Source organism: Schizosaccharomyces pombe (assembly GCF_000002945.2).
Source record: "Schizosaccharomyces pombe strain 972h- genome assembly, chromosome: I".
Classification (NCBI taxonomy): domain Eukaryota; kingdom Fungi; phylum Ascomycota; class Schizosaccharomycetes; order Schizosaccharomycetales; family Schizosaccharomycetaceae; genus Schizosaccharomyces; species Schizosaccharomyces pombe.
The window spans coordinates 1,129,383-1,151,562 of record NC_003424.3 but is presented as its reverse complement, the minus strand read 5'-3'; the positions used below and the strand labels follow the sequence as shown (position 1 = coordinate 1,151,562).

Sequence of the window (22,180 nt, the reverse complement as noted above, 5' to 3'; positions counted from 1 at the left end):
TTAGAGTATAGAGAAGAGACATGAGATGAGATGAAAAAAACTCGAGGCATTTCGACAAGAGAGGGAAATTGTATGCATACGGAAAATGCATGCAATAGAAAATTTCCAAATAAAGCAAGTGACACTTATAAGTGAAGAAAAGTTAGTATTTCATTAATTTTTAATATTTTGAAAAGTTTTTCATTGCATTTCTCTTTTCTCTCCACCCTTCCTTCTCAACGCATGCCCTTTCTTTACCTTTGACCCATCCATCCCCCGGACCCCTTTACGCTTCATTTCTTTGTCTTGGCCTTCAACTGCCGTACCTAGGTCATGCGTAAACCATGCTATGCTGTTTACCACCCTGCGCTGCGCTTAAAGTGTCTAGTTCGGAAAGGACTAGGAAAGATTAAGGGGGACACTGACATGTGTGATAAACAACAATTAAAAAAAAAAGAAAAAGAAAAACAACGAGCACAAAAAGTTGCGTGTGGCCCCCGGGATCCCCCTTGTACGTTTTCAAGATCATATACTGATCAAAAAAGAAAGGAAATCCATCTTGGCAGTACCGAGTGGGGGCTCAAGGAATCATTTACGTTAACGCGTGGTCCAAATAGACGTGGGAACGTGGGCAAAGGGGTCAAACGGCCGATGGTCAACAAGAAGCTCGGGCAGCTAGAGCTAACTTCACTTGACTTGCGTTGGCAAAAGGAAGGAAAAGGTAATTAGGCATGGCCGAGCAAAGGAGGACCGCGGAGAAAAATACGAAACGACGGGAGACAAACCGGGGCAGACGATAGAGAAAGAAGATGCGTCACAATATGAGCTGGAATCGACTACATCACACACAGTAAAGAATAAGTTTACTTTGTTTACAAGAGTTGACCTAGATTATAGAGGGTTTGGAAATTGTTTTTAAAAAATGTTTTAGACCTTTTTTTTTATCTTATTACTTTTATTGATTTATCTATTTTTCTTCTCCATTGTTATTCTTCCTCTCTCTCCCGTCCACTCTTCTTTCCCTTTCCCAAGTACTCATTTTACAGCTGGAAAAAAGTCCCAAGTGGGGGACCCATTCTCTTGGATTTATTCAAGTGCCTTACTTTTTCGTATCGAAAGTCCTCCGGCAATCCGGCAAGCACATATTTACTTATCTGATGTTGTTGTCAGAGCCATGCACATTCGGAAGACATACCCGACTCGTGGTCTTCACCTTATCTTGTCTAGATGTGCGTGAATGACGCAATGGAAGATGAATTCCTAGATGATTCGTTAGGTAAGGCTCCGAAGGTTAAAAGTACGTGATTTATTGGGCGCAGTTTGAAATGACATCGGTCCTTGATGAAAATCAATTGATCCGAGGTTTTTTAGCTCGGATGTGGAAATAAAATTATGCCGTCGCTAGAGCGAGCGCTAGCGCTTGAAGGAGTCAAACACAGAGACAAGAAGAGAATACGAGTAGGGAGGGGAGTTTGTTTGAGTAAAGTGGAAATTGCAGATGAATGAGGAATAGATGGAAAAGTGAGTTGGTTGGTATGTTTAATTAATCCAAGTAAGAAAAGTATATTAGTAAGAAATGTGTTATGAGGAAGAATGAGCTTGGTATTGACATGGTTATGAGAATAGGGGTTTTTTGTTTTTTTTTCGTTTTTTTTTTTTTGGGTTGCATTCATTTCATTTTTTGTATTGGGAATTTACACTTACAATCTCACTTTATATTTCCTTTTTTTTCTTTTTCTCTCATTGTTTGTATGTTTGTGTGTCTCCTTTCTTTCTATCCCTTCTCTCCTTCTCGCTCCCTCCTGTCCAACTTGGCTCACACGTCTCGTTAGCGTTCGTTAGTCGATAAGCACCAGGTCACATGCTGGGTGAAGGATTTTTGCTTTCATCGTGCGAGCACATGCTTCAACTCTGATAAAACCTTCTTTTGCTAGCAGAGCTCACATTACCATTTACGGGTGAATGGAATAGGTGCGATAGAAGCGTTGGGGAAAAGAATAAGAGAGAAGAAACGCCACAAAAGAAGAGAAAAGTGAAAAGATAAACAAGAGACAACATTTAAAATAAAAGAAAAGAAAAGAAAAACGCGCCTTTTCATACGTACAATGTAGAATGATTCACAAGATCCAGTGTTTTCTTTCTCCTTTTCCCCCTTTTCTCCCAAACATCCCTTTGTAAAAACACCCTGGTCAAACATTCCACTGCAAGCATACTGCCGCTTCTCATTGCCTCAAACATCCCTACCACTGTCTCAACATCCCATTCTCTTCAAGGTATGATGCATATACATCCTGACTGAGAAATGTTCATCGGCTGAATGCTTACACGTTGTGTTAACATTGATTAGAATAGAGGCGGAAAAATGACTCCTCCTCGTTTCTTCCATAACATCTTCTGATCGATTCATTTCTCTCCATCTCTTTCCTTGCCTTCCTTACCCTTCTTCAATTTCTCTTCTCCTTTTCTCTCTTCTTTGCAGCCCCCCCCCCTCCCCTTTGGCTTGGTCCCCCATTTTTTCTTTTAATTAGGCCTTATAGGACCAAGTGGGGGTTGTTATCGTTCCTTTTGTCTTTGTGGGTAGGTAGGTGGGTTTGGGTTTTTGCCTAGTTAAAGTCCATCGCACTCGCTTCCTTAATTTCACACTCTCTAACCTCCTTATTCGGTTACAACGGTCTCGCTATACGACCCTATACTACTTTGACTACTCTAAACTCTATTTTGCTATATTTGTTTAGCTATCGGAAATACTTCACTACGCTATTGTTCAATTGGGGTTTATGTATCAATCACACTATATGTCGTATGTTGGAGTATTCGTTAGATTTGTTGATTGATCATTCTCGATGACTATCCATTTATTTAAATAAATACCCCGTTGATAACAACTATTTTAAAATTTTGGAAATGGAACCACATGTGAGCTGAGGAAATAGTTTCAATTACAAATAACAGTAAAACTCATATATAAGAATACCTTTGAAAAAGTTTGCTACTTAGATTCTTTTACTAGGATTTTATTACTATTAAATGCGATATAGCCAACGATATTATAAGTTGGTTTGCCGCAGTTAACTCTCATTTCAACGATCGTTCGATATCATTTATATACAACGATTGTAACGGTTTTACGATGTTTGAAATAAATAATACCCGCTTCCATGGGATTACGAGGAACGACACAACAATATTTATGTTGTTGGGCAATATATATAATGCTGCTGGTAAAGATATGCGTTTAACAGTAGTTTCCAATTGAAACTAAACTACTATAATAGATACTAAGCAAATGAATATTTCCTAATATTAGTAATATTACAAAAGATCGAGCAATTTCTTGATGATTATTATCCTAACTTGGAAAAGCCGTTTAATAAAGTTATTATACCTATAATAGAATACAACAATAAAAAAAATAATAAATAGAAAAGATAAATTAAAAATAAATAAATAAAATATATTAAAAAAAAAAAAAAAAAAAATTAATAAAAATAATAATTACATAAAATAAGATAAAAAAAATAAATGTAAAATCACCTAAATTTTTCTTTCCTTCAAATCTCAGAATCTCACTCCCGTACCTCACCCGATTCTATTGACGCTATCTCAACTTCGTTCGTTTCTTCTTTCATTTCCTTCTCGCATGGTCCCATCGTCTCATACGATGGTGGAAGGCATTGCATGTCATGTTCGCTTCCAATCCCCCAAGTCGAACGTGTTGAATTATCCCTAGAAATAGTTGTTCTCCTCTTGCGTTGTCTACATTCCTCATGAATCGCTTCCTTCTCAAGTTCCGCTATGCTGGGAACTGCCCAGCCATATATACAAACCGTATATGCCAAGATTAATGGAGGACAAAATCCTAACCCAAATACCAGTCCCGCATTAACGCTAACGTTACTAGCATTCAGGGTAAAACTCCATGTCTCTAAAAATTGATACACAATGCGTGGAAGAATCGATATCATCATGATCACCATCCCCACCCATCTTCCTCGTCTGTCCAACTTGTAAACAAACGAATAAACAATAAACATGGCGCATGCAAAGACCCACGCAATTGCCAGAAGGACCGAGGATGCCTTGAATCGACCGTCTGTTGCTGCATTTCCATCTCCCCGTACAACTTTGGTCCATGGATGAAGTGCGGCCAGAAAGAACCCCATAAGGTTAAAAACGTAGAATACAATCGGCGCATAATATTCCACCACAAATATCCAGTGATCAAGGGAAAAATGCGCTGCATGCTTTCCTACTACAATCCTTTGTCGATATAGAGCAAAACCATATGTGCTTATAACATGCCAAATGATGGCAATGCTAATGGGAAGAGCTGTTTGGAATGTAAAGGAGAATATTTTCATCGCTGCCCCTTGTACTAGATTTCGGTCCACATCTATATACGCAAATCCTCCCACCGCTAATGCCAGAATCAGCAACGTTATCCAAATAAACTCCATACGCCTTTTCAAAAGCGGCGGCTTCCCTTTCCAATATTTCGCAATGTTAACTAGTAACAGAGGAATTAGAAAAAAGCAAAAACATGCCGTTACAATCCCAACAGCCCCATGAGATGCAAGCGACTTCACAGGACTATCACAACTCTGCCCATTGTAAATCATTCCATCACTTTCAATGATGGGTGTGTGTTCATCATTAATCAAGTAGCAATTAGTAAAGTTACTGATTGTTCCGTTGGAATATACGGAGTAGTTGTATAGCTGGAAAAGTTGCACTTGTGAATCATTCATCATGTACAGCCAATCTATTTATCAACAAGATATCACACCATTAATTATGTGTTGAGCTAATTTTTTTTAAAATCTATCTATCTCTCTGTGACAAACGTTGAAAATACTTTTTTCAGTGTCACACTACTTACTACAAACAAAAGAACGTAAAAATCTAACCAAAGGATGTGAAAAAAATAGGTTTGTACCTTTTTTTATGCCATTAGCTTTCTTTAAGTATAATTCAATCAATTACAAGCCTCTGACGCTAGTAGATAAATTCATCAAAGTACTTCACCTCTGACCTAATCATGAGTAAATGCATCATGTTGGTACATTCAATTAAACGATATGACGGTATGCGTTTGAGTTACGAAGACGATGTATAAATGATTATAGTAAAAAGTTTTGCAAGGAAAGAAACTTCCTTCATGCTTGTCAAGTTTTCATAATGTAAGTACCGTTTTCCAACAAAGATGGAATCTAAACCTTTTTTTCTCATTTCGGCTGTGTTATAATCTTATGAAAAGGAATTTCATACGATCCTGGTCCTGCTCCCCAGCTTAAGAATCCCATTTTTGGGGACACTGTCCAATGTAATGTATAAGTTGCATTCTTTCCCTCGAATTGATTGCTATACTCATTGAAAGGATGTGCCTGTATGTTTGAAAGCGTATCCTTCATAAACATTTTGGATTCTTCAGGAGATGACAATATTTTGTCCCAAACCACAACCTGGTTTTTCTCCTTTAAAAGGTTAATACGCCGAAAATCATATAACTAGCAATCATGCATTACAAACTGTAATTACTTACATGTTTCTCCGTGGAATAAGATGCGACCAAGTACACCACTACGTGCTTTGTGTTCCAATCCCACAATTCAGAAAGGTCAGCGTCCATGTTGAATTTGACTTGGGCATACTGCTGACGGACATTGCGAAAAGCGTGATAGAATCGTGCACTTCTGCTATACTAGTGTTAATACTAAATGGTAATTTCTCAACTTAAAAACGAACAAAAAGACAGTATCATAATAGACAAGGATATAAGGTAGGGCACTCACTATCAAATGGCTTTTCAACTATGCCTCAAGTTCAACATATATATGAGTTTAACCGAACCTATCATTTACAAAACCTAGAATATAAAACTACTTACTATTTGGCATAATGTACATATACAGGAGTATCTAACTCCACTTCTCTACGCTGAATTACGCCTTGAAAAGTAATAACAGCACATAAAAAAAACAACACCGTCGATAGCTTGCTGAAGAAGGTACTGCCACGATTCGTAAATGTATCCACGATCATTCTGGATTTTTAAAGAAGGAAATGGATAATTCCTTGTCTTCGTTGTTTCAAATCGATTCCTTTAGTGTAGCAAAGGTTTTTGGTAGTATACGGAAATCTATTTGTGACGCGCTATAAGTAACTTAAATAAGTCAAGCGATACTTAGTAAATGATGGTGTTGAGTGCAATCGGCCAGTTACCAAAATTTGTTAATTTATTGGTTATTGTTTTGAATGTCGTTTATCAATTCTACAATAGATTGTTTTCACAGGAACAAAATAGAAAATTAAAAAATGTTAAACGTTACGCGGAAAAATCGGAAATCTAATTATAGACGTATATCTCATTTTTAAAAAAAAGAAACAATTGGAATGCAAATAAATATCAAGTATGTTAACATTCATATGAAACAACTAATGAGAGAATGTTGACTGTTGAAAGTCAATGCTTTGAGGAATTAGAAGTCTATAAAGAAAAGATAGGAATGTATATTATAAAATCCCAAAAAATATTTAAACCATGCTGTTGAAAGAGAGTATTAAAGATTGATATCTTAAATGTCATAAAAGGAAAGCCCCAAAAAAAACCTAACGTACCAAAAAAAATTTGTACGATAACATCCTTCTATTAGCAGCTTATGATGCATTTGCATAATATAGCTCAGGATGGATGTCTTTTAAAGATCTCATTTTGTTAAAAACATCAAACAAAGATTGCCCATTTTGAAAATCGTTATCAACTATGACACAAAGGAACCATTCCTTCATCATAGAAACCAAAAGTTTACGAGAAATTGAATCAGGGCTATATGCATTAGCCCATTCCATGCCCAATGAATAGGCTTCATCTTTCCAAGCAAGAAAAGAGGTTGACTCGACAATAGTAGGTTGGATAATCTCACGATTAGGGAAAACACCCCATGTAACCGCATTTGGAATCTCATATTGTGAGTTGGTATCCAAGTCTCCATTCTTGTTTGTAACAAAGTAGGAAACTGAATTAAGCTTTTTAACGGTTTCTTTGAGTTCATTCAAGAGTGAGGGGTGAACGAAAAACTCAACGTATGGTTTTTGGAAAACATAACCATTAGGTGGTCCCCATCCAAAAACAGGATGTGAACTCTTTTCGCCGTTAAGAGCAGGTTGAGAATTTATAGTAAGGAAAGCGTTTCTATTCATACTTAGAAGTTGATCCCGAATCAAGTCGGCTTCATCGGATATGGGAAGATCACTCCAAGGGAGGGAGCTAATCTTTTTTTCACAGTACCTGGCAAACAAATCGCCGATTTCCGAGTAAGATTTAGGAGACCCCCACGATGTTGTGATCTCCTTGGGAGACATACGAAGACCATATCTAATAGCATCAAATTCGCCAAAAGCAGGGCTACGAGAGTCACCCCAACGACCATGCGGTAATTCGTCCCACTGATCAGTACGCGAGACATAACTTTCATTACGAGTGCGCCAGAAAATGGGCCGTACACCTTCATTTATCCGACGATCTTGACTGGAAGCATTGGTTAACTCGACGTTATTAGTATCCACTATAGGAGCCAAGTTTTCATCTAATAAACCTAATCGTTCAATAATCATTTTAACGGCCTTTTCTAAATTCATAGTGTAAAAATGAAGTCTCGTAATGCCACTAGCTATAAGCTTACGGCACATTTCGACTATGAGCTCAACACCACGCTCACGGACTCCTTCATCATCGTCTTTAACTGGGACTAGAGTATCCATAAAATGCTGGGGAATTTTAACACCGCTCCATTTCGCTCTCCGAATAAAGGAATCCCATGCCTGAATAGGCATAATGCCCGGAAATATAGGGATATTTATTCCTGCTGCACGCACTTTATCGACCCATGCGATAAAATTGTCTACATCATAAAACATTTGAGTAACGATAAAATCAGCACCTTCATCGACTTTTAATTTCAGATGCTTTATGCTTTCATCAATGTCATCATCTGGTGAATATCCTTCTGGATAGCCAGCTACACCAATACAGAATTCATCATTATAATGTGTGCGAATATATCTAACTAAGTCTGAAGCATACCGGAATCCACTTTCGCCTTCAGTCCAGTCTGTATCTTTAACAGGATCACCTCTAAGGGCCAATATGTTACGACACCCTGTTTCATGAGCCCGTTTCAAAGCTGCGTCAATCATTTCTGTGGACATGTTCGTACAAGTCAAATGCATGCAAGTATCCACTTCAAAATCTGTTTGAATTACATTAACGATTCCAGGAGTCAGTTCTGAAGAAGTACCACCAGCACCCCAAGTCACATCGACAAACATGGGACGACCCCAAGTCTTCATGCGATCTATACGATTGTAAAGATTTTGGACACCAGTGCTCGTTTTTGGAGGAAAAAATTCATAACTGTAAGTAACTTTTTCCTTCCAATCCGGGTGAAGTAATTTGTCACTTATTTTCATTTTTACCTCTCAAATTCAACAATGAACTACTGACAAAATAGCGGGCTCTTGGCAAAGTCTTTTTTTTCGTTTTCATTCCACTTTTCATGGTTTTGCCTCGTAATAAGTCGTTAATGAGCTATTATTATAAACCTTAATATACGTTAAACTGTCAGCTACGCAGTTTGGTATCTGATTTAAGGATACGTAGAACTGCGGCGAGTTTTCCTTGTGATCTTTTATATTACAATAAACAGGTTGTTTGAGTAGCAACTGAGTATAGGTATTGTATTAACTGGGTTATAATGTTACCTATCACTAATATAGCTCATAATTGAACTCAGAAACGAGGTTCAGCAGTAGCTCTATTTACAATCTTTCTAAATAGTTATCAACGGATATCTATGATATGATGTTGAACATGTGACATATAGTGATACGCAACGTAGTTGTCATATCGTAGTGCAGTATTGCTGACATTATTTAACAAACATACTAAGGCATAATATTCATTACAAGGAAGAAGATAAAACAAACGTCGAATCGGTATACCAAACGTAATATGATTGAACAATTTAAAAATGATCATTTCCCTCCTTGCAAAATTCATAGCTGCAATTTAAATGCGTTTTAAAGTACTCACAACGTTACTTAATTCAAGTATTGTTGACAAACAAATGTTTTAGTACGCTACTCATTTCCCATTCTGGTAATAATTTTCATGTACCATTTTTTAAACCAAAGTCGTGTTCGTGCTCAATGAATATCATTTGTAGTCTCCAGCCTTCGCTTCGCGAAAGAAGAGTTCACGCAATTTTAAAAAATTGACTTTGTAAGTTTGTAAGCGCTAAAAAAAATGAAGCATTTGGTCATTGTTTCATCCTTTAAGGCAACTAAATATGTGTGCTACATGAATAAGTTGCTGGAGCTACCTATAATTAATAATTACTAATATACTGGATGGAAAATTCTTTCTATTCTTTGACCGCGATGGATTAAATTCAAATGTTTTATCGATTCACAAGATACTCGTAATGTTGTCTTCAAAAATAAACGAATTTTGCTTTTTGTTTCAATGTGAATTTTGACTTACAAGTTAGAGGTACATATCAAATATAGGATGCTAATATAGCACAAGTTAATATTCTAAAAAAAAATCTAATAATTACTCAAAGTCTAACCCATGCACTATCAAAATAAATGATGAATGATTTGATATGACAAGCCAGCCAATAGATTACTCCATCAATTAGAATGTAGCATTTGGGTCTTTGGTATAGCTATATTTTTCATTATCAACGATTAGACACAGCCTGTGACTCTTGCTTGCTTTTGCGAATATTCACAGCTCTAACGAAACAGTTATTTCTGAAATATATAACCTATTTTCTCATGCGATATTGATAAACCTATCGTTCTTCCGTTAGTCCGTCTTCCGATTGACAAAGAGTAAACGTTTAATATTATATTATCCCAAAATTTAAAACAAAACCTATTATACAAGAGCCCCAAACCTTCTTATACCGAAAGACCAGTTCTTTCCTAAACAATACCTTGTTTATCTTCTTTTGTAAATGCAAGCACTTAATATGGGAGGGAGTTCTTCACATTTCCCGTGTACAGGTACTTTTTTGAACTCAAACAGAGTAAACATTTTGTTTTGAAGCTGAATGGACTTAGTTTCAAAGCCTAATTTTGGAAGTTCTTTAGCAAAAACTTCTCCACTCTTATCAGAGAATCTGCTTTTGATTTCAGCAACCCAAAGTAAACCACCGACTTTAAGAATACGATAAGCTTCTTTCAAAAAAGATTGCCAATTGGTGCCCATAAGACTTAAACAAAATACAGCAATATCGACAGTTTCGTCAGCCATTGGAACATTCGCAATATCACAGGCTACCACATGTTCATTGGGAGCAACAAGGTCAAAGCTGTGCACTTGCAAAGAACGTGATTTTCTAAATGTAGAAGCTATTTTAGCTTCTCCGCAACCGAGGTCAGCAATTACAATATTGTTTTTCTTCTTTGCGTTTGAATGCTCAAATCTGATCTTTAAATGTTGAATGAAAATATCAACAGGATTTTCCGGCCAACCTTCAACTTGATATCGAAAACCAGCGTGATAAATATCAAACAAATCTGGATTTTCCTTGAACATTTGTACAGCTTTGTCACTTTCCGTAGTGTACAATTGTTCATTTATCCATCGAAAATTGGCACCATCTAGTTTATCTTTCATTTTTTGTTGAAGAGACGTTAACTTAGTATGCTTAGCATCCCCCTTGTTTTTCTCTTTAATAGAAGGGACTGATTTTTCTTTTTTAATCTCGCTTTTCAGGGAATTGTTTGTGGTAACCGACTTTGCCTTTTTTAAAACTTTTTCGTTGAGCTTTTCGCCTTTATCTCCTACATTCTTTCTCTCACCTTTCTTTCTTTTTTTTTCTTTTCTAGATTCTTTCGTTTGGTCTGATGCGCTTTTACTTACTGGACCTAAGTCCCAATCTACTTTAAACATGAAGTAGGGAATAAGATTAAATTTGGTTGTAAGAAAACTTCATCCTACGTACGTCAAACCAATGAAACCATAAAAGTTTCTAAGTATTAAAATAAATAACATTCATTTTTTGTGAACGTAAAATTAAAATAACAAATACTTGAAAAAACTAATCTTGAAATATAAAACTCAGTTTGATTAAGCAATTACGCATATATATAGAATTTTTACTTTCTGATACAAAACACATAAAAAATGATATAAAACACATTAATTTGAAAGAATTCGTCTACAATAGTAGAACAGGACCGATCTTGAAAATAATCATTTCCCTAATTTTTATCATGACTAAAATCATTGATTATGTATATCCAATCTCCCCGAAATCGAATTAAGTCGTTAAAGGAGAAAAGAAGCAGCTACATCTAAATCTCCATTCGCAGCGTCTAACGCCTGCGCAGCCTCTAATGGATCAAATCCCATACTGACTAGCTGTGCAATTTTGGAGTTCAAACCGGGGTCAGTGGGAGGATTTACCAAGGAAGGGGGATTGGAAGATCCCTCATTGTTGGGTGCTACGCTTTCTTTGGTACCAAGACGAGTGCCACTTTGTGGATTAGGTGAAGAAGCGCTCGCCTTACTTGCAGGTTCAATACCTAAACCGTGTGCATTTGCAGATGGCTCCACATTAGCCAGCAATTTTGGAATTTCAGATTCTCCAAGAAAAGGAATTTCTTTTCCATGAATCCGAAGAACGTTATTTTCTAAATCTATACAAGCTTGATAACGGCGTAACATATCAAGACCAAGTAGCATATCAACATCCCGACCTTCAATAACAGTAAATCGACATGGAAGATATAAATCGCCAATCTTTAAAGGTGCACTGTGAACACAACCTAATATTTTAGCCATTCCTACGCCCTTAGCGACACCTTGAAATCTAGTGTCAAGAAGCCTGGTAAGACCGCACTTTTCAGCGCAATCAGCAGACAAAATGGTAGCTTGAGCACCAGAATCCACAAATGCTTTCACCTTATGACCGTTAATCTCAACGTTTACAAAAAGCATATAAACTTGACCAAACACTTCAGGATGGTTTTCTATTGCCGATTGCATATTCTCGGTCACGGCATTTTGACGAATCTGCTCTTCAATACGTCGTTGGACTTCAACATCAAAGAGGTCATCTTCCTACAAAAATGTTAGTAAATCACCTTCGAAAGCCCTTTATTTATTGTGTCCATTAAAACTAAATTATTGGACTCAGCAGTTTATACGGGCGCTATTATGCGAAATTAAACGTACAGAAAATGAAGGCATTCCCATCGAATATGTAGAAGAAGGAATCTGCAATAATTGAGAAGCATTAATGGACTGCCATGTAGTAGCAAACGCATTGGGATCATTAAGGACAGCAGCTAGTTGAGGAAACTCTGTGCGTATTCGATTTAATAGAAAAGGAGTTGCTAAAATCGTTTGACGAATATTTTCTGGTGTTAAATTATTCATTTTTGTGTTTTCTTAATCACTCTTTGAGGTTATGGTAGAGGAAGGACCTGATTTGGCAGCATGACACGACTTGACTAATCGGCCACCCATATCAATTGCCATCCATAAAGGAATGGCCAAATAAGGAAAATAAAAACTCATTATCATCCATTTTTTTTCAGCAAATAACTCGAACATGCAGCACCATGTCGTAGTAAAAGCATGCACCCCGTATATGAGAATTGCAACCCATAAAACTGGATCCCTCGCTTTCTTTCGTAAGCGTAGAGAAACCCAAATAAAAAAAGGAACTTGAAAGAAAAGTTCTGAAGAAAACAATGCAGTTTTCCAAGGCGCAGGGATTAAAAGAATAGGGTCTTCATATGTAGATAAATAAAAGCGTCGCAAACCAGAAAGACAGCTTAAAGAGCCTCCAAGCCATTCAGTTATAGGTAAATCAACAAATAATGCTGCAGCTAGATGGCTTACGAAATAATAGTAATACAAGGTATCCATGTGAAGGCGTGTGGTTGGCAATTTGTATATCTCACTACTATAAATGCGGCGTAATGAAACCACTTTCATGAACCCAAAACATTGATATTCCTCATTCAGAGATTTTGAATTGCTATAGAAAACAATTTTACAATTTTAAACGGTGACATTGAAAGTTATTAGTATTTTTAATAACAACTGCTTCTCTGCGTATTCTATATACGTTACTTAATAATGTATTATCGTGTTTGTTTTAGAGCACTACGTCTAAATAGTTTTATAAAAACAATACGTTAGATGTTACACTTACAAGCAATAGGAAGACGATTGTTTAGTTTCATATTGGTGGTAATCAGTATATCGAGTAATTTTGTGTGCCAATATTAAGTTAAAAAGCCTCAGGCAGATTTCATTAATTAGTTAGTATTACCGCTTAATTGCCTTCATGTACATGATAATGTTAGACCACATTACTATGAAATTTATCAAGTATTAAAATTTAAATGAAATTCAATGTTATCAGTTCTTTTAAAAAAAAATGATGCAATTAGCAGCCTAAATATAAAAAACAGACTCGTCACATTTCGTACTTAAGTGTGCATAATGTTGAATGGTTTTTAGAATGCTATCTTTCTCTAGATAACTAATAATAAAATCATGAAATTCAATTAATTTGATGTAAAAACATTGTTCTCCCACTCTTGCTATATTGTAAGCATTTGAATTCCAAACTTCCTGCCAACAACCTCAGCGAAATTTAATTCACACCTTTCGAAAAGTTGATCGTTTGTTTTGGAAATTGTGTTATAGGGTCTAAAACAAGCGAACATAAAAAGCTGTTTGTAAAAGGTGCGCCCTTTATCAAAACCTGATTTTCTTTATTCGTTTATTATAAACTTTCATTAAAGACCCAAAACACAGACAATGTTTCTTGGAAAAGCTATAATTCTAATACTATGGATTTTTCTAGCTTTTACAGGTCTTCTAGCTATACAATACTATGTTCCTAATCCTTACTTGGATGAAATATTCCATATTGCACAAGCTCAACGCTTTTGTAGAAAAGATTGGGATTGGGATCCGGCGATTACTACACCTCCTGGTTTATACTTGGTTTCAGTCGCACTCAGCCCATTTATAGGCTGCAGCAATGTATCTCTGAGGTTAATAAACTGGCTTGTAGGCGTAATTGGACTGCCATGGCTTATAAACGATATCGTTTCTCTTTTGAATAATAGGAAAGGAGATGTTGTTACCTATTTCGCTTATACGTTATCGTCATTACCTCCTTTATGGTTTTTCTCATTTTTATACTACACTGATATTGGTAGTACTTTTTTCGTCCTTCTTGCTTATGACTTTGCTCTCCGAAAGTCTGCTTTTTCAAGCTCTGTGTCTTGTTTTTTTTCTCTATGGTTTCGACAGACAAATATCGTTTGGATGGTCTTTATTGCAGTTACATATTTTGCTAGCAATATGTCTTTCTTCAATCCCCACTTAGCTGAAGCAACTTTTGCTGATGTTCTTCTTACTATAATTTCATTCTTAGGGGTTTTTCTTAAAAATTTAAGAAGATTTTCGTGCCCAATTCTATCCTATGGTGCAGTATTTTGTTCCTTCCTTGCATTTTTGCTTTGGAATGGCAGTATTGTCTTAGGCGACAAATCTCATCATCAAGCAAGCATTCATTTATCTCAAATAAATTACTTTCTGTGGTTTTTCTTTTTCTTTTCTTTTCCCTCTTATATTATAAAATATCTAATGTCCCATTCTCGACGCTCCAAACTTTTGTCCGCAGTCTTTTCTAAAAAATCTTTTTTGATCGTTTCTGTGCTTTTGTTGATAGCGCATTTTAATACGTACGTGCTAAATTGGTATTGTTTAATTTAACTAACGTTTAGAATTTTCCATCCATTTATTTTAGCAGACAACAGGCATTATTTATTTTACGTTTTCAACAGACTTTTTCGAATTTGGTGGTTAAAATATTTAGGCCCATTTTCTTATTTAATTTTATACTACTTTTTTTTGGATATATCCAAATTGCAAATGACCTCGCTCACGTTCTTTTTACTGATTTCAACAACAATCCTTACATTGGTACCGGCACCTTTAGTAGAATTTCGGTATTTCCTTTTACCCTTCCTTTTCTGGCGTTTTCATCTTCCTCTTCCGTCGGGGAGGGAATGTTTAATGGAATATGCTTTGCATATGGTCATTAATTCTGTCACCTTGTATATATTTTTATTTCGAACATTTATATGGCCATCCGAGCCAAATGCTCTTCAAAGGTTTATGTGGTAAACTATCTCATACGAAACTAAATCAATTCAATACTTTATATTATGTCAACTTCAAAAATGATTAATCTGATGAACCACATTTACTTGATTTAGTCGAATTTTTAGATCTATCTCCTTCTCTTTATTTTTAACTGTTTTAATGTAGGATTTTCTCTAAGAAGAAGTATTTGCGTTTTTTATGTATGTATTCGACATTGGTAAACAAGATATATAAAGGTGTAAATGATAGTACTACGTTTTCAGTAAGTTATATTTTGTATAACTCAAAGTAATTTAAAATCATGGTGCTCGTTGATTTTTGGTAGAGTTGGATACGATAACATCTCTGTTTTACCTAGAGCCAACAACAATGGAGACTTTCAAAACTCACATCACTGGGCAGTTTAATGCTACAGTTTCTTCAATCACGCCCTTCGCTAAGGTAAGATGCATTTGTTATATTGTATTGCTGTTTAAATCTTCAGTTAGTATTTGCGTTTTTATTACCCGCAGCCGTGATTTTATTTTTAAAGTGATCGTTTTAGTTGATTTATTCATTCCGATAAACAAGAATATCTTATTAACAGTTTATGTTAGAAAACCACTCATTATTTGCGTACAAAAATTGGATCAAGAGTCGAGGAAGTACGATAAAATAAAATGCACACGAATTAACATTTTTTCAATAGTTATCTCTTCCGGAGGATTATGTGGAATTGGAACAACAAGTTGATAGCTTGAAAGAAGCATACAATCTTGTTTTACCTATTGTTGAAACCGTAGAAGTTGATGGATACGATTATCCTACAAATTTCCGCGATTCTATTACGGATTTTGGTAAAACCGTTTCGGGAAAGGTAAGAATACTTAAACTTTATCAAATCATCGTCAAGATATCATATAAAGTGCACTGGGTCACAAAGCGAATGGTTGAATGTTTTATTGAGATGCTAACTATTTGTTAAATGCAGGTTAGAAATCTCGGAAATTTGACTCCCTTAGAACAAACGCCTTTAGCTTCAGTGGGAAAAAATTTAGAAGAAAAAGAGGCAGCCGCGAAGCCCTCAAGAACTCTTTACAATGCTATTTCCCGTGCTGCTTCAGAAGCTACGACTAAGATGGGGGCTGGAAATCCTCTATCAAGTGCCTTTGGTCAAATCTCCGTTTTAGAGGAAAAAGGTAAGTCAAAATTTTTTTTGGTTTTAATTGCCTTGTTGTTATTTTTATTAGGAAAAATTTTGTTTGCAATTTGTTCAGGCATACCAAAAAAAGATGTAGACTGTTTTTTATGCTTTTCCTAACCTGTACGCAGTTGGAAATTTACAAGGGGAGCGCGATTCAGCTATTAGCAAGAACTTTTGTGAACAAGTTCGTGCAGTCCTTTATCCTCGTTTTGCGGAAGCTCATAGGGTCAAGGCTGACGTACAAGACAAGCGTCTTCAGTTGGAAATGGCCAAGTTGGATGTTGAGTCCGCAAAACCTGAAAATCTTGAGCACTGTAAATCAGCCGTTCGTTCGGCTGAGGATGAATTAAACGGTGCCATTGAACATGCTAAAATACTTTACGAACAAATCCTCAATAAGGATTACAATACCGATTTGCTTCGTAGTATTATAAAAAATCAACTAAAATTCCACCAGGATGCAGCAGCAGCTCTATCGGATATAACCATCTAATCCGTTCTTGGTTCTAAAATTAACAACTCAAAATTACTGTAATTTCTTTAATTGTTTCCTACGTACTTGTTTAAAGTCAACAAGGAATGTGGGTAACAACTGTAGCGTTACTAATCGTTACTTGAGAAGTAAGCGAGACTTTATTTTAACAAAAATAAAGAATTCGCTGGTTTCGGTATTTTGAGATTAGCATGTAAATAGATAGTTTGTCGTAAACTGTGTAATTTACTATGCTAAATAAAATTACATCTATGTCTTTTTGCTTATAATTTAATGTGATGTTAATCGTAAAAGTTTCAGTCTTCCTGCTATCAAACGTCCAAAGCACATCTGGTATGATATGGAAATGGCACTACTTCCTCAACGTGTCACTACAACAAATCTAGGTTAAACAATGATAATTAAGCCTATAGCGTCACCGGCTAGATACTTTCTTAGAACACCAAGCTGGAGTGCTGTCGCAATATTTCAAGCGGTTAAAATCAAGCCTTTACAGCTGAGAACAAATTCGTCAAACTCTGTAACCCCCAACCTGATTTCTCCTAGCAAAAAATCTTGGAAGGATTTATTTTCTAAAAGATGGCAATACTACGCTGAAATTTCACGTGCTGGTTCCCCCACAGGTACTTATCTATTATATAGTCCATGTACATGGTCAATTCTTATGGCCGCTTATGCATACGATAGCAGCCTTGTCAATGTAACGAAAATGCTTGCACTGTTTGGTGTTGGATCATTTCTTATGAGAAGTGCTGGCTGTGTCATCAACGATTTGTGGGATCGTGAATTAGATGCGAAGGTGGAAAGAAGCAAATCCAGACCTCTGGCTAGTGGAAAGCTTTCAGTCCGTCAAGCTATTTCCCTTTTATCTGTTCAGCTAACTGCTAGTCTTGGTATTTTGCTACAATTGAACCCTTACACAATTAAACTAGGTGTTGCTTCACTTGTTCCAGTGTGCATATACCCAGCCATGAAGCGTATCACTTATTATCCTCAAGTAGTATTAGGCTTAACCTTTGGATATGGTGCAGTTATGGGTTGGCCGGCGCTTGCTGGTGAAGCATGTATGAATTGGAGCGTTGTAGCTCCATTGTATTTAAGTACGATTTCTTGGATCGTATTGTATGATACCATTTATGCTCATCAAGATAAAAGAGATGATGTCAAAGCTAATATTTACTCAACGGCTCTTCGATTTGGCGATAATACCAAACCTGTGTTATGTGGACTTGCTGCATTACAAATAGCTACTCTTGCAACGGCAGGGATCATGAACGGTCAAGGTCCTGTTTTTTATACATTGGGAGTCGCCGGTGCTGCTTATAGACTAAGCAGTATGATATACAAGGTTGACTTGGATGATCCCAAAGATTGCTTTAGATGGTTTAAGAGGAACTCTAACACCGGGTATCTTGTGGCCGCCGCGATAGCCTTAGATTGGTTGGCTAAATCCTTTATTTACGATTCTTAAACGTTCTACTGCAGTCTTGGATTATGGTTATTTTTTGACTTTAAAAAACTTCCTTATAGTCTCTATACTACAATTACTGACCACTTTTTTAAAGCGGAGAAAGACTAGTGATAGATTTTTTGACTTTAGTATTCACCTTCATATAACTTTCTTTTGATATTTAAAGCAAGATGAAATAATCTACGTTTTTCTTATTTTGCGAAGTAATTTTTAAGCAACCTTTATCGTTTTAGGCTTTTATGCAACAATCAAAAATCACATGTTTCAAAAACTTAACCATTTCGCTATAAGTTTAACTATCACTTTATTCAATGAATTTACAAATTCAATATTTTGACGAAGCAGAATTTTCCAACATTAATATCTACATACGTAATGAAATTAAAATTATTTCAAAGTTCAACTTCACATCCAACATGGAAGAAACCCAAAAAAGACTTAAATAATACCAAATAATTTCTTCAGTTGAATAATCAATTGCCATTCATCGCGAGAAACCTCGTCTCTGAAAGCAGGGTCTTTCAAAGAATCGATACTTTGACGAGTGATGTGAGAATAAAGAGCATCACTTTCTGTAACTTGACGGCCAAAAAGTATTTGAGAGCCAGACGATTCAAGCTTCATTGCCACTCCTGCACCTGCTTGACCTTTCTTAACTTTATCTACAGGCTTATGATTCATTTCAAGGCTTGCGACACGACCTAGTTCGATGATTTGAGGTTCTCCATTGGGAAGCTGCTTCACAGCAACAATAGGGGTATTTATACGAAGAACACCTTCAACAACATCAACACCAAGAATGATAGGGTCTCGTTTGTTGAAAGCAGCAACTGTCTTCAATACACAAGGAAACACTGCAACATCAGAACTTTCTTCACGTTTCTGCTCAAGGATCTTCTTTTGGTGAGCCGTGAACGCATCAAACAAATGATAGATGACATTAGCAGAAAATATTTTGACACCAAGCTGTTCAGCCAAGTCTTCAGCATCTCGGTCTACTTTTACATCAAAGCATAACATCAATGCATATTCCTTAGCTTTCTCCAGCATAGTAGCACAGCGCATTACATCCTTTTTGTACACTGGACCAATGTTGACTGAAGCAACGGGAATTTTCATTTGTTTGAGGAACTCAAGTAGTGCTTCTAAGGATCCTAATGTTGAAGCTTGAACAGAAACACCAATACCAGATGTATCAATTCTTCCCAGAAGATTTTCAAGGTCTTCCATGATCTCTTCTGCCAAATCTTCTTCATCGTCATCAGGTCCGACGACTAACAAACGAGATCCTGCTACAGCCTTTTCAAGGTCATTAGCACAAATTTTTACACCCATTGCGGCTTTAATTTCTTTATGATGAACATAAGCTGATTTAACTCTCATTTCCTTTAAAGGTTGAGGTGTCAGAAGAGCTCGAACGGTCGTAATGATAGGTCCACCCATTCCACAAAGAACAATTCGATCACCTTCGTGTAGGACACCGTTTGACAAAATAACATCAATAGTAGCACCAAGGCCCTCAATGACTTTAACCTCCAACACGGTACATTCGAGAGTAGTAATGTATTTGATACGGTCTGACATACGAGTCTGCGTTAACGAAATTAAAAGAGCAACTAAATCAGGAACACCCTCACCGCTCTGTGCAGAAGTTGGAACAAGAGAAACGTAACGACCCAAATTTTTATTTTCGAAGTACAATGCGGCGTTTAAACCTTGTTCGTTTAATTGTAAGATAATACTTTCAACACGATCTCTGAATTCCCTCTGGATAGCCTTCTTCTGTTTAGACAGTGAATCTTGGATTGCGTTGTCCTTTATGGAATGCCAACCGTAAAGACGATCAACTTTATTCAAAGCAACAACGAATGGTGTCTTTTGATCGCGTAGTAGTCGAATTGACTCGATTGTTTGAGGCTCTAAACCATGCATAATATCAATCACTAAAATGGCAATGTTGCAGAGTGAAGTACCACGAGAACGAAGGTTGGTAAACGATTCGTGACCAGGTGTATCAATGATGAGCAGACCAGGTATATTGTATTGTAGTTTGCCTTTCTTATTGACAACTTTCGTTTTTTGCTTAATTGACTCAATAGGAAAATAAGTGGCACCAATTTGTTGAGTAATACCACCAGCTTCGCCCTCTTGTACATTACTACGACGAAGATTATCAAGCAATTTAGTTTTGCCAGTATCAACATGACCCAAAATACAACAAATTGGTGAACGAAGATCAGACTCAGATACATTCGATTCAGCAGGTGCGGCTTGTGGAATATCATCTACCTTGTCGGTTTTGGAGTCCTCCTTGTCCTTAATAGAATGTTCAACAGCGTCAGACTTTATATCTGTCTCTTTCTTCTCGGTCACCACTTCATTATTTTCCGCAACCTCAGGTTCCTCCAATGCTGCTTCCCAATCATCAAAGACAGCTTCAGCTTCAGCTTCATTTTCCTCTTTACGTTCAACCTCTGTCTCTTTTTCCACTTTTTCAGAATCATCTTTAGAATCCTTTTGTGGTTCATCAACCGAGATTGAAGTGGCAGGGGAGGATTCTAATATGCCAGATGAAGAGATGGAAGAAGTACCACTTCTATTAGACTTCTTCTTATTAGTGTAAACAGGTTTTTGCTTTTTCTCACCATTTGAGAGACCCGCAACCCGAACACCAGATTCCAACATCTGTTGAAGACGACGTTGAGCCAGAGCCTGTTGTTCCTTCTGCTTTTTACTAAGGTATTTTCCTTGAGCCTTCATCTCTTCTTTCTTTTTCCTTTCCTTCTCTTTCTTTTTGAGTCTAGCTTCTTCCTTTCTGGCTTCTTCCACTTCGGCAAGTCGTTTTTCTTCCTCTGCTATCCGTGCCTCTTCTTCACGTATTCTCTGTTCTTCCTCCTCTCTGGCCCTTTTTTCCTCCAACATCTTTTGCAGAGCTGTTACATTAGGTCCTTTACGCTTCGATCCAGCTGCCTGTTTTCCTTTGGCAGACGAATCATTTTCTGCCGGCGTAGAAATATCGACCTCAGAGCTAACTTCAGAAGAAGCCAAAGTATCCTCGCCCGTACTACCTTTCTTCTTAGCCTGTTGCTGTTTTTTACGAAGTTTTTCGCGCTCTTTTTTCTCACGTTCCTTTTCCTTTTTAGTTTTTACACGAACTTCAGGAATTTCAGGAGGAGCAGCAGCTTCCGACTCATTATTGTTTTGAGCCTTTTTACCTTTTTTGCCTTTCTTGGGTTTGTAGTCAAACTCATCATCATCCAATTCAGTTACCGCCGTCAGCTCTTTAGGTCCTTGAGGAGATTCAATTTCCTGAGGTTCATCATCTTCCTCAACCTTCTTTGACTTCTTTCCTTTTTTGCCTTTCTTGGGTTTGTAGTCAAACTCATCATCATCCAATTCAGTCACCGCCGTTAATTCTTTGGGACCTTGAGGAGATTCGAGCTCTTGGGACTCGTCATCAGAAACCTGGTTTTTGTTTCCTTTGTTCTTTTTCCCTTTCTTTTTCTTTGACGTGGTTTTCTCTGAGGAAACAGCCAAGTTTTCAGACTTCTCAGCCAATTCATCATTTTGAGGAGAATCTTGAGACGTATTGTCCAAGTATTCGTTTTGACCGCTGATATCTTCACCTAAATCATCTTCCCAATCAGCGTATCCAGATTTTTTTCCCTTTTTCCCCATTCTTCGTTTTTCAACGTCAATGGTTTTTGGTTTGATTAAAAATGTAAGCCAAAGTATGTTTACTACTTTATAACGAGGAATATTCTTTGCTAATTAATTACAATAATGAGTTTTTTATACAATTTCGGTATAAGAAATTAAGGAGTTAAAACATTACTAGCCTTG

The 22,180-nt window shown here is 36.7% G+C and overlaps 12 protein-coding genes and 15 long non-coding RNA genes across 27 annotated transcripts, besides 2 other annotated features; 16 read left to right on the top strand and 11 right to left on the bottom strand.

Moving 5' to 3' along the window:
* Window positions 1–312: 312 nt before the first annotated feature.
* Window positions 313–3,432, top strand: mug115 (the record flags this gene model as incomplete). Its single annotated transcript, NM_001018625.3, has 1 exon — window positions 313–3,432. One exon carries the CDS (start codon window positions 313–315, stop codon window positions 706–708), a length of 396 nt encoding a protein of 131 aa, NP_593228.1. The 3' UTR covers window positions 709–3,432.
* Window positions 904–1,652, bottom strand: SPOM_SPAC56F8.13 (uncharacterized protein; the record flags this gene model as incomplete). Its single annotated transcript, NM_001018624.3, has 1 exon — window positions 904–1,652. The coding sequence occupies one exon, from the start codon at window positions 1,650–1,652 to the stop codon at window positions 1,347–1,349; it is 306 nt and encodes a 101-aa protein (NP_593227.1). The 3' UTR covers window positions 904–1,346.
* Window positions 2,769–2,952: an LONG TERMINAL REPEAT.
* Window positions 3,433–3,477: 45 nt separating the features above from the next.
* SPOM_SPAC56F8.12 (uncharacterized protein) lies at window positions 3,478–4,730 on the bottom strand (the record flags this gene model as incomplete). Its single annotated transcript, NM_001018623.2, has 1 exon — window positions 3,478–4,730. The coding sequence occupies one exon, from the start codon at window positions 4,728–4,730 to the stop codon at window positions 3,546–3,548; it is 1,185 nt and encodes a 394-aa protein (NP_593226.1). The 3' UTR covers window positions 3,478–3,545.
* Window positions 3,503–4,965, top strand: SPOM_SPNCRNA.716. Its single transcript, NR_151086.1, has one exon. It is a non-coding gene; the product is annotated as a non-coding RNA (long non-coding RNA).
* spc3 (signal peptidase subunit Spc3) lies at window positions 4,763–6,056 on the bottom strand. Its single transcript, NM_001018622.3, has 3 exons — window positions 5,867–6,056; window positions 5,522–5,675; window positions 4,763–5,453 (listed from the first exon to the last, which is right to left on the bottom strand). The coding sequence occupies exons 1-3, from the start codon at window positions 6,019–6,021 to the stop codon at window positions 5,205–5,207; spliced, it is 558 nt and encodes a 185-aa protein (NP_593225.1). The 5' UTR covers window positions 6,022–6,056; the 3' UTR covers window positions 4,763–5,204.
* On the top strand, window positions 5,449–6,506 carry SPOM_SPNCRNA.2507. The gene has a single exon (NR_191875.1). It is a non-coding gene; the product is annotated as a non-coding RNA (long non-coding RNA).
* On the bottom strand, window positions 6,307–8,498 carry met9 (methylenetetrahydrofolate reductase Met9). Its single transcript, NM_001018621.3, has one exon. It carries the CDS (start codon window positions 8,446–8,448, stop codon window positions 6,637–6,639), a length of 1,812 nt encoding a protein of 603 aa, NP_593224.1. The 5' UTR covers window positions 8,449–8,498; the 3' UTR covers window positions 6,307–6,636.
* On the top strand, window positions 6,687–6,914 carry SPOM_SPNCRNA.2506. The gene has a single exon (NR_191874.1). It is a non-coding gene; the product is annotated as a non-coding RNA (long non-coding RNA).
* On the top strand, window positions 7,067–7,814 carry SPOM_SPNCRNA.2505. Its single transcript, NR_191873.1, has one exon. It is a non-coding gene; the product is annotated as a non-coding RNA (long non-coding RNA).
* SPOM_SPNCRNA.2504 lies at window positions 7,922–8,741 on the top strand. Its single transcript, NR_191872.1, has one exon. It is a non-coding gene; the product is annotated as a non-coding RNA (long non-coding RNA).
* Window positions 8,598–8,944: an LONG TERMINAL REPEAT.
* Window positions 8,923–9,700, top strand: SPOM_SPNCRNA.2503. Its single transcript, NR_191871.1, has one exon. It is a non-coding gene; the product is annotated as a non-coding RNA (long non-coding RNA).
* rrp8 (rRNA methyltransferase Rrp8) lies at window positions 9,561–10,954 on the bottom strand. Its single transcript, NM_001018620.3, has one exon. It carries the CDS (start codon window positions 10,940–10,942, stop codon window positions 9,986–9,988), a length of 957 nt encoding a protein of 318 aa, NP_593223.1. The 5' UTR covers window positions 10,943–10,954; the 3' UTR covers window positions 9,561–9,985.
* Window positions 10,021–10,971, top strand: SPOM_SPNCRNA.2502. The gene has a single exon (NR_191870.1). It is a non-coding gene; the product is annotated as a non-coding RNA (long non-coding RNA).
* Window positions 10,972–11,143: 172 nt separating this feature from the next.
* Window positions 11,144–11,536, top strand: SPOM_SPNCRNA.2501. The gene has a single exon (NR_191869.1). It is a non-coding gene; the product is annotated as a non-coding RNA (long non-coding RNA).
* mud1 (UBA domain protein Mud1) lies at window positions 11,238–12,469 on the bottom strand. The gene is made up of 2 exons (NM_001018619.3): window positions 12,230–12,469; window positions 11,238–12,115 (listed from the first exon to the last, which is right to left on the bottom strand). The coding sequence occupies exons 1-2, from the start codon at window positions 12,431–12,433 to the stop codon at window positions 11,321–11,323; spliced, it is 999 nt and encodes a 332-aa protein (NP_001018195.1). The 5' UTR covers window positions 12,434–12,469; the 3' UTR covers window positions 11,238–11,320.
* SPOM_SPNCRNA.2500 lies at window positions 11,660–13,245 on the top strand. Its single transcript, NR_191868.1, has one exon. It is a non-coding gene; the product is annotated as a non-coding RNA (long non-coding RNA).
* ema19 lies at window positions 12,446–12,997 on the bottom strand (the record flags this gene model as incomplete). The annotated part of the gene is made up of 1 exon (NM_001018618.1): window positions 12,446–12,997. The coding sequence occupies one exon, from the start codon at window positions 12,995–12,997 to the stop codon at window positions 12,446–12,448; it is 552 nt and encodes a 183-aa protein (NP_593222.2).
* Window positions 13,126–13,355, bottom strand: SPOM_SPNCRNA.2499. The gene has a single exon (NR_191867.1). It is a non-coding gene; the product is annotated as a non-coding RNA (long non-coding RNA).
* Window positions 13,356–13,644: 289 nt separating this feature from the next.
* alg10 (dolichyl-phosphate-glucose--glycolipid alpha-glucosyltransferase Alg10) lies at window positions 13,645–15,367 on the top strand. Its single transcript, NM_001018617.3, has 2 exons — window positions 13,645–14,766; window positions 14,809–15,367. The coding sequence occupies exons 1-2, from the start codon at window positions 13,832–13,834 to the stop codon at window positions 15,209–15,211; spliced, it is 1,338 nt and encodes a 445-aa protein (NP_593221.1). The 5' UTR covers window positions 13,645–13,831; the 3' UTR covers window positions 15,212–15,367.
* A 179-nt stretch (window positions 15,368–15,546) lies between these two features.
* Window positions 15,547–17,145, top strand: mug64 (BAR domain-containing protein). The gene is made up of 5 exons (NM_001018616.4): window positions 15,547–15,631; window positions 15,787–15,834; window positions 15,879–16,046; window positions 16,161–16,368; window positions 16,502–17,145. Exons 1-5 carry the CDS (start codon window positions 15,560–15,562, stop codon window positions 16,864–16,866), a joined length of 861 nt encoding a protein of 286 aa, NP_593220.2. The 5' UTR covers window positions 15,547–15,559; the 3' UTR covers window positions 16,867–17,145.
* SPOM_SPNCRNA.715 lies at window positions 15,725–16,974 on the bottom strand. The gene has a single exon (NR_151085.1). It is a non-coding gene; the product is annotated as a non-coding RNA (long non-coding RNA).
* On the bottom strand, window positions 17,142–17,981 carry SPOM_SPNCRNA.2498. Its single transcript, NR_191866.1, has one exon. It is a non-coding gene; the product is annotated as a non-coding RNA (long non-coding RNA).
* ppt1 (para-hydroxybenzoate--polyprenyltransferase Ppt1) lies at window positions 17,229–18,337 on the top strand (the record flags this gene model as incomplete). The annotated part of the gene is made up of 1 exon (NM_001431039.1): window positions 17,229–18,337. Exon 1 carries the CDS (start codon window positions 17,261–17,263, stop codon window positions 18,335–18,337), a length of 1,077 nt encoding a protein of 358 aa, NP_001417938.1. The 5' UTR covers window positions 17,229–17,260.
* Window positions 18,338–18,473: 136 nt separating this feature from the next.
* tif52 (translation initiation factor Tif52) lies at window positions 18,474–22,043 on the bottom strand. The gene has a single exon (NM_001018614.3). It carries the CDS (start codon window positions 22,013–22,015, stop codon window positions 18,776–18,778), a length of 3,240 nt encoding a protein of 1,079 aa, NP_593218.1. The 5' UTR covers window positions 22,016–22,043; the 3' UTR covers window positions 18,474–18,775.
* SPOM_SPNCRNA.2497 lies at window positions 18,787–20,381 on the top strand. The gene has a single exon (NR_191865.1). It is a non-coding gene; the product is annotated as a non-coding RNA (long non-coding RNA).
* On the top strand, window positions 20,560–20,828 carry SPOM_SPNCRNA.2496. The gene has a single exon (NR_191864.1). It is a non-coding gene; the product is annotated as a non-coding RNA (long non-coding RNA).
* SPOM_SPNCRNA.714 lies at window positions 21,581–22,172 on the top strand. Its single transcript, NR_151084.1, has one exon. It is a non-coding gene; the product is annotated as a non-coding RNA (long non-coding RNA).
* The last annotated feature ends 8 nt before the right edge of the window (window positions 22,173–22,180 follow it).

What these genes read in the sequence shown, in the direction of transcription:
- tif52 (NM_001018614.3), bottom strand. Translation starts at nt 22,015, where the DNA reads ATGGGGAAAAAGGGAAAAAAATCTGGATACGCTGATTGGGAAGATGAT.
- spc3 (NM_001018622.3), bottom strand. Translation starts at nt 6,021, where the DNA reads ATGATCGTGGATACATTTACGAATCGTGGCAGTACCTTCTTCAGCAAG. An exon ending in TATGTACATTATGCCAAATA is followed by an intron (nt 5,676 to 5,866) that starts GTAAGTAGTTTT and finishes ACACTAGTATAG; the next exon opens with CAGAAGTGCACGATTCTATC. An exon ending in CTTATTCCACGGAGAAACAT is followed by an intron (nt 5,454 to 5,521) that starts GTAAGTAATTAC and finishes AACCTTTTAAAG; the next exon opens with GAGAAAAACCAGGTTGTGGT.
- alg10 (NM_001018617.3), top strand. Translation starts at nt 13,832, where the DNA reads ATGTTTCTTGGAAAAGCTATAATTCTAATACTATGGATTTTTCTAGCT. An exon ending in TTGATAGCGCATTTTAATAC is followed by an intron (nt 14,767 to 14,808) that starts GTACGTGCTAAA and finishes ACTAACGTTTAG; the next exon opens with AATTTTCCATCCATTTATTT.
- met9 (NM_001018621.3), bottom strand. Translation starts at nt 8,448, where the DNA reads ATGAAAATAAGTGACAAATTACTTCACCCGGATTGGAAGGAAAAAGTT.
- rrp8 (NM_001018620.3), bottom strand. Translation starts at nt 10,942, where the DNA reads ATGTTTAAAGTAGATTGGGACTTAGGTCCAGTAAGTAAAAGCGCATCA.
- mud1 (NM_001018619.3), bottom strand. Translation starts at nt 12,433, where the DNA reads ATGAATAATTTAACACCAGAAAATATTCGTCAAACGATTTTAGCAACT. An exon ending in TGGGAATGCCTTCATTTTCT is followed by an intron (nt 12,116 to 12,229) that starts GTACGTTTAATT and finishes ACATTTTTGTAG; the next exon opens with GAAGATGACCTCTTTGATGT.
- mug64 (NM_001018616.4), top strand. Translation starts at nt 15,560, where the DNA reads ATGGAGACTTTCAAAACTCACATCACTGGGCAGTTTAATGCTACAGTT. An exon ending in TTGGATCAAGAGTCGAGGAA is followed by an intron (nt 15,835 to 15,878) that starts GTACGATAAAAT and finishes TTTTTTCAATAG; the next exon opens with TTATCTCTTCCGGAGGATTA. An exon ending in GTAAAACCGTTTCGGGAAAG is followed by an intron (nt 16,047 to 16,160) that starts GTAAGAATACTT and finishes TGTTAAATGCAG; the next exon opens with GTTAGAAATCTCGGAAATTT.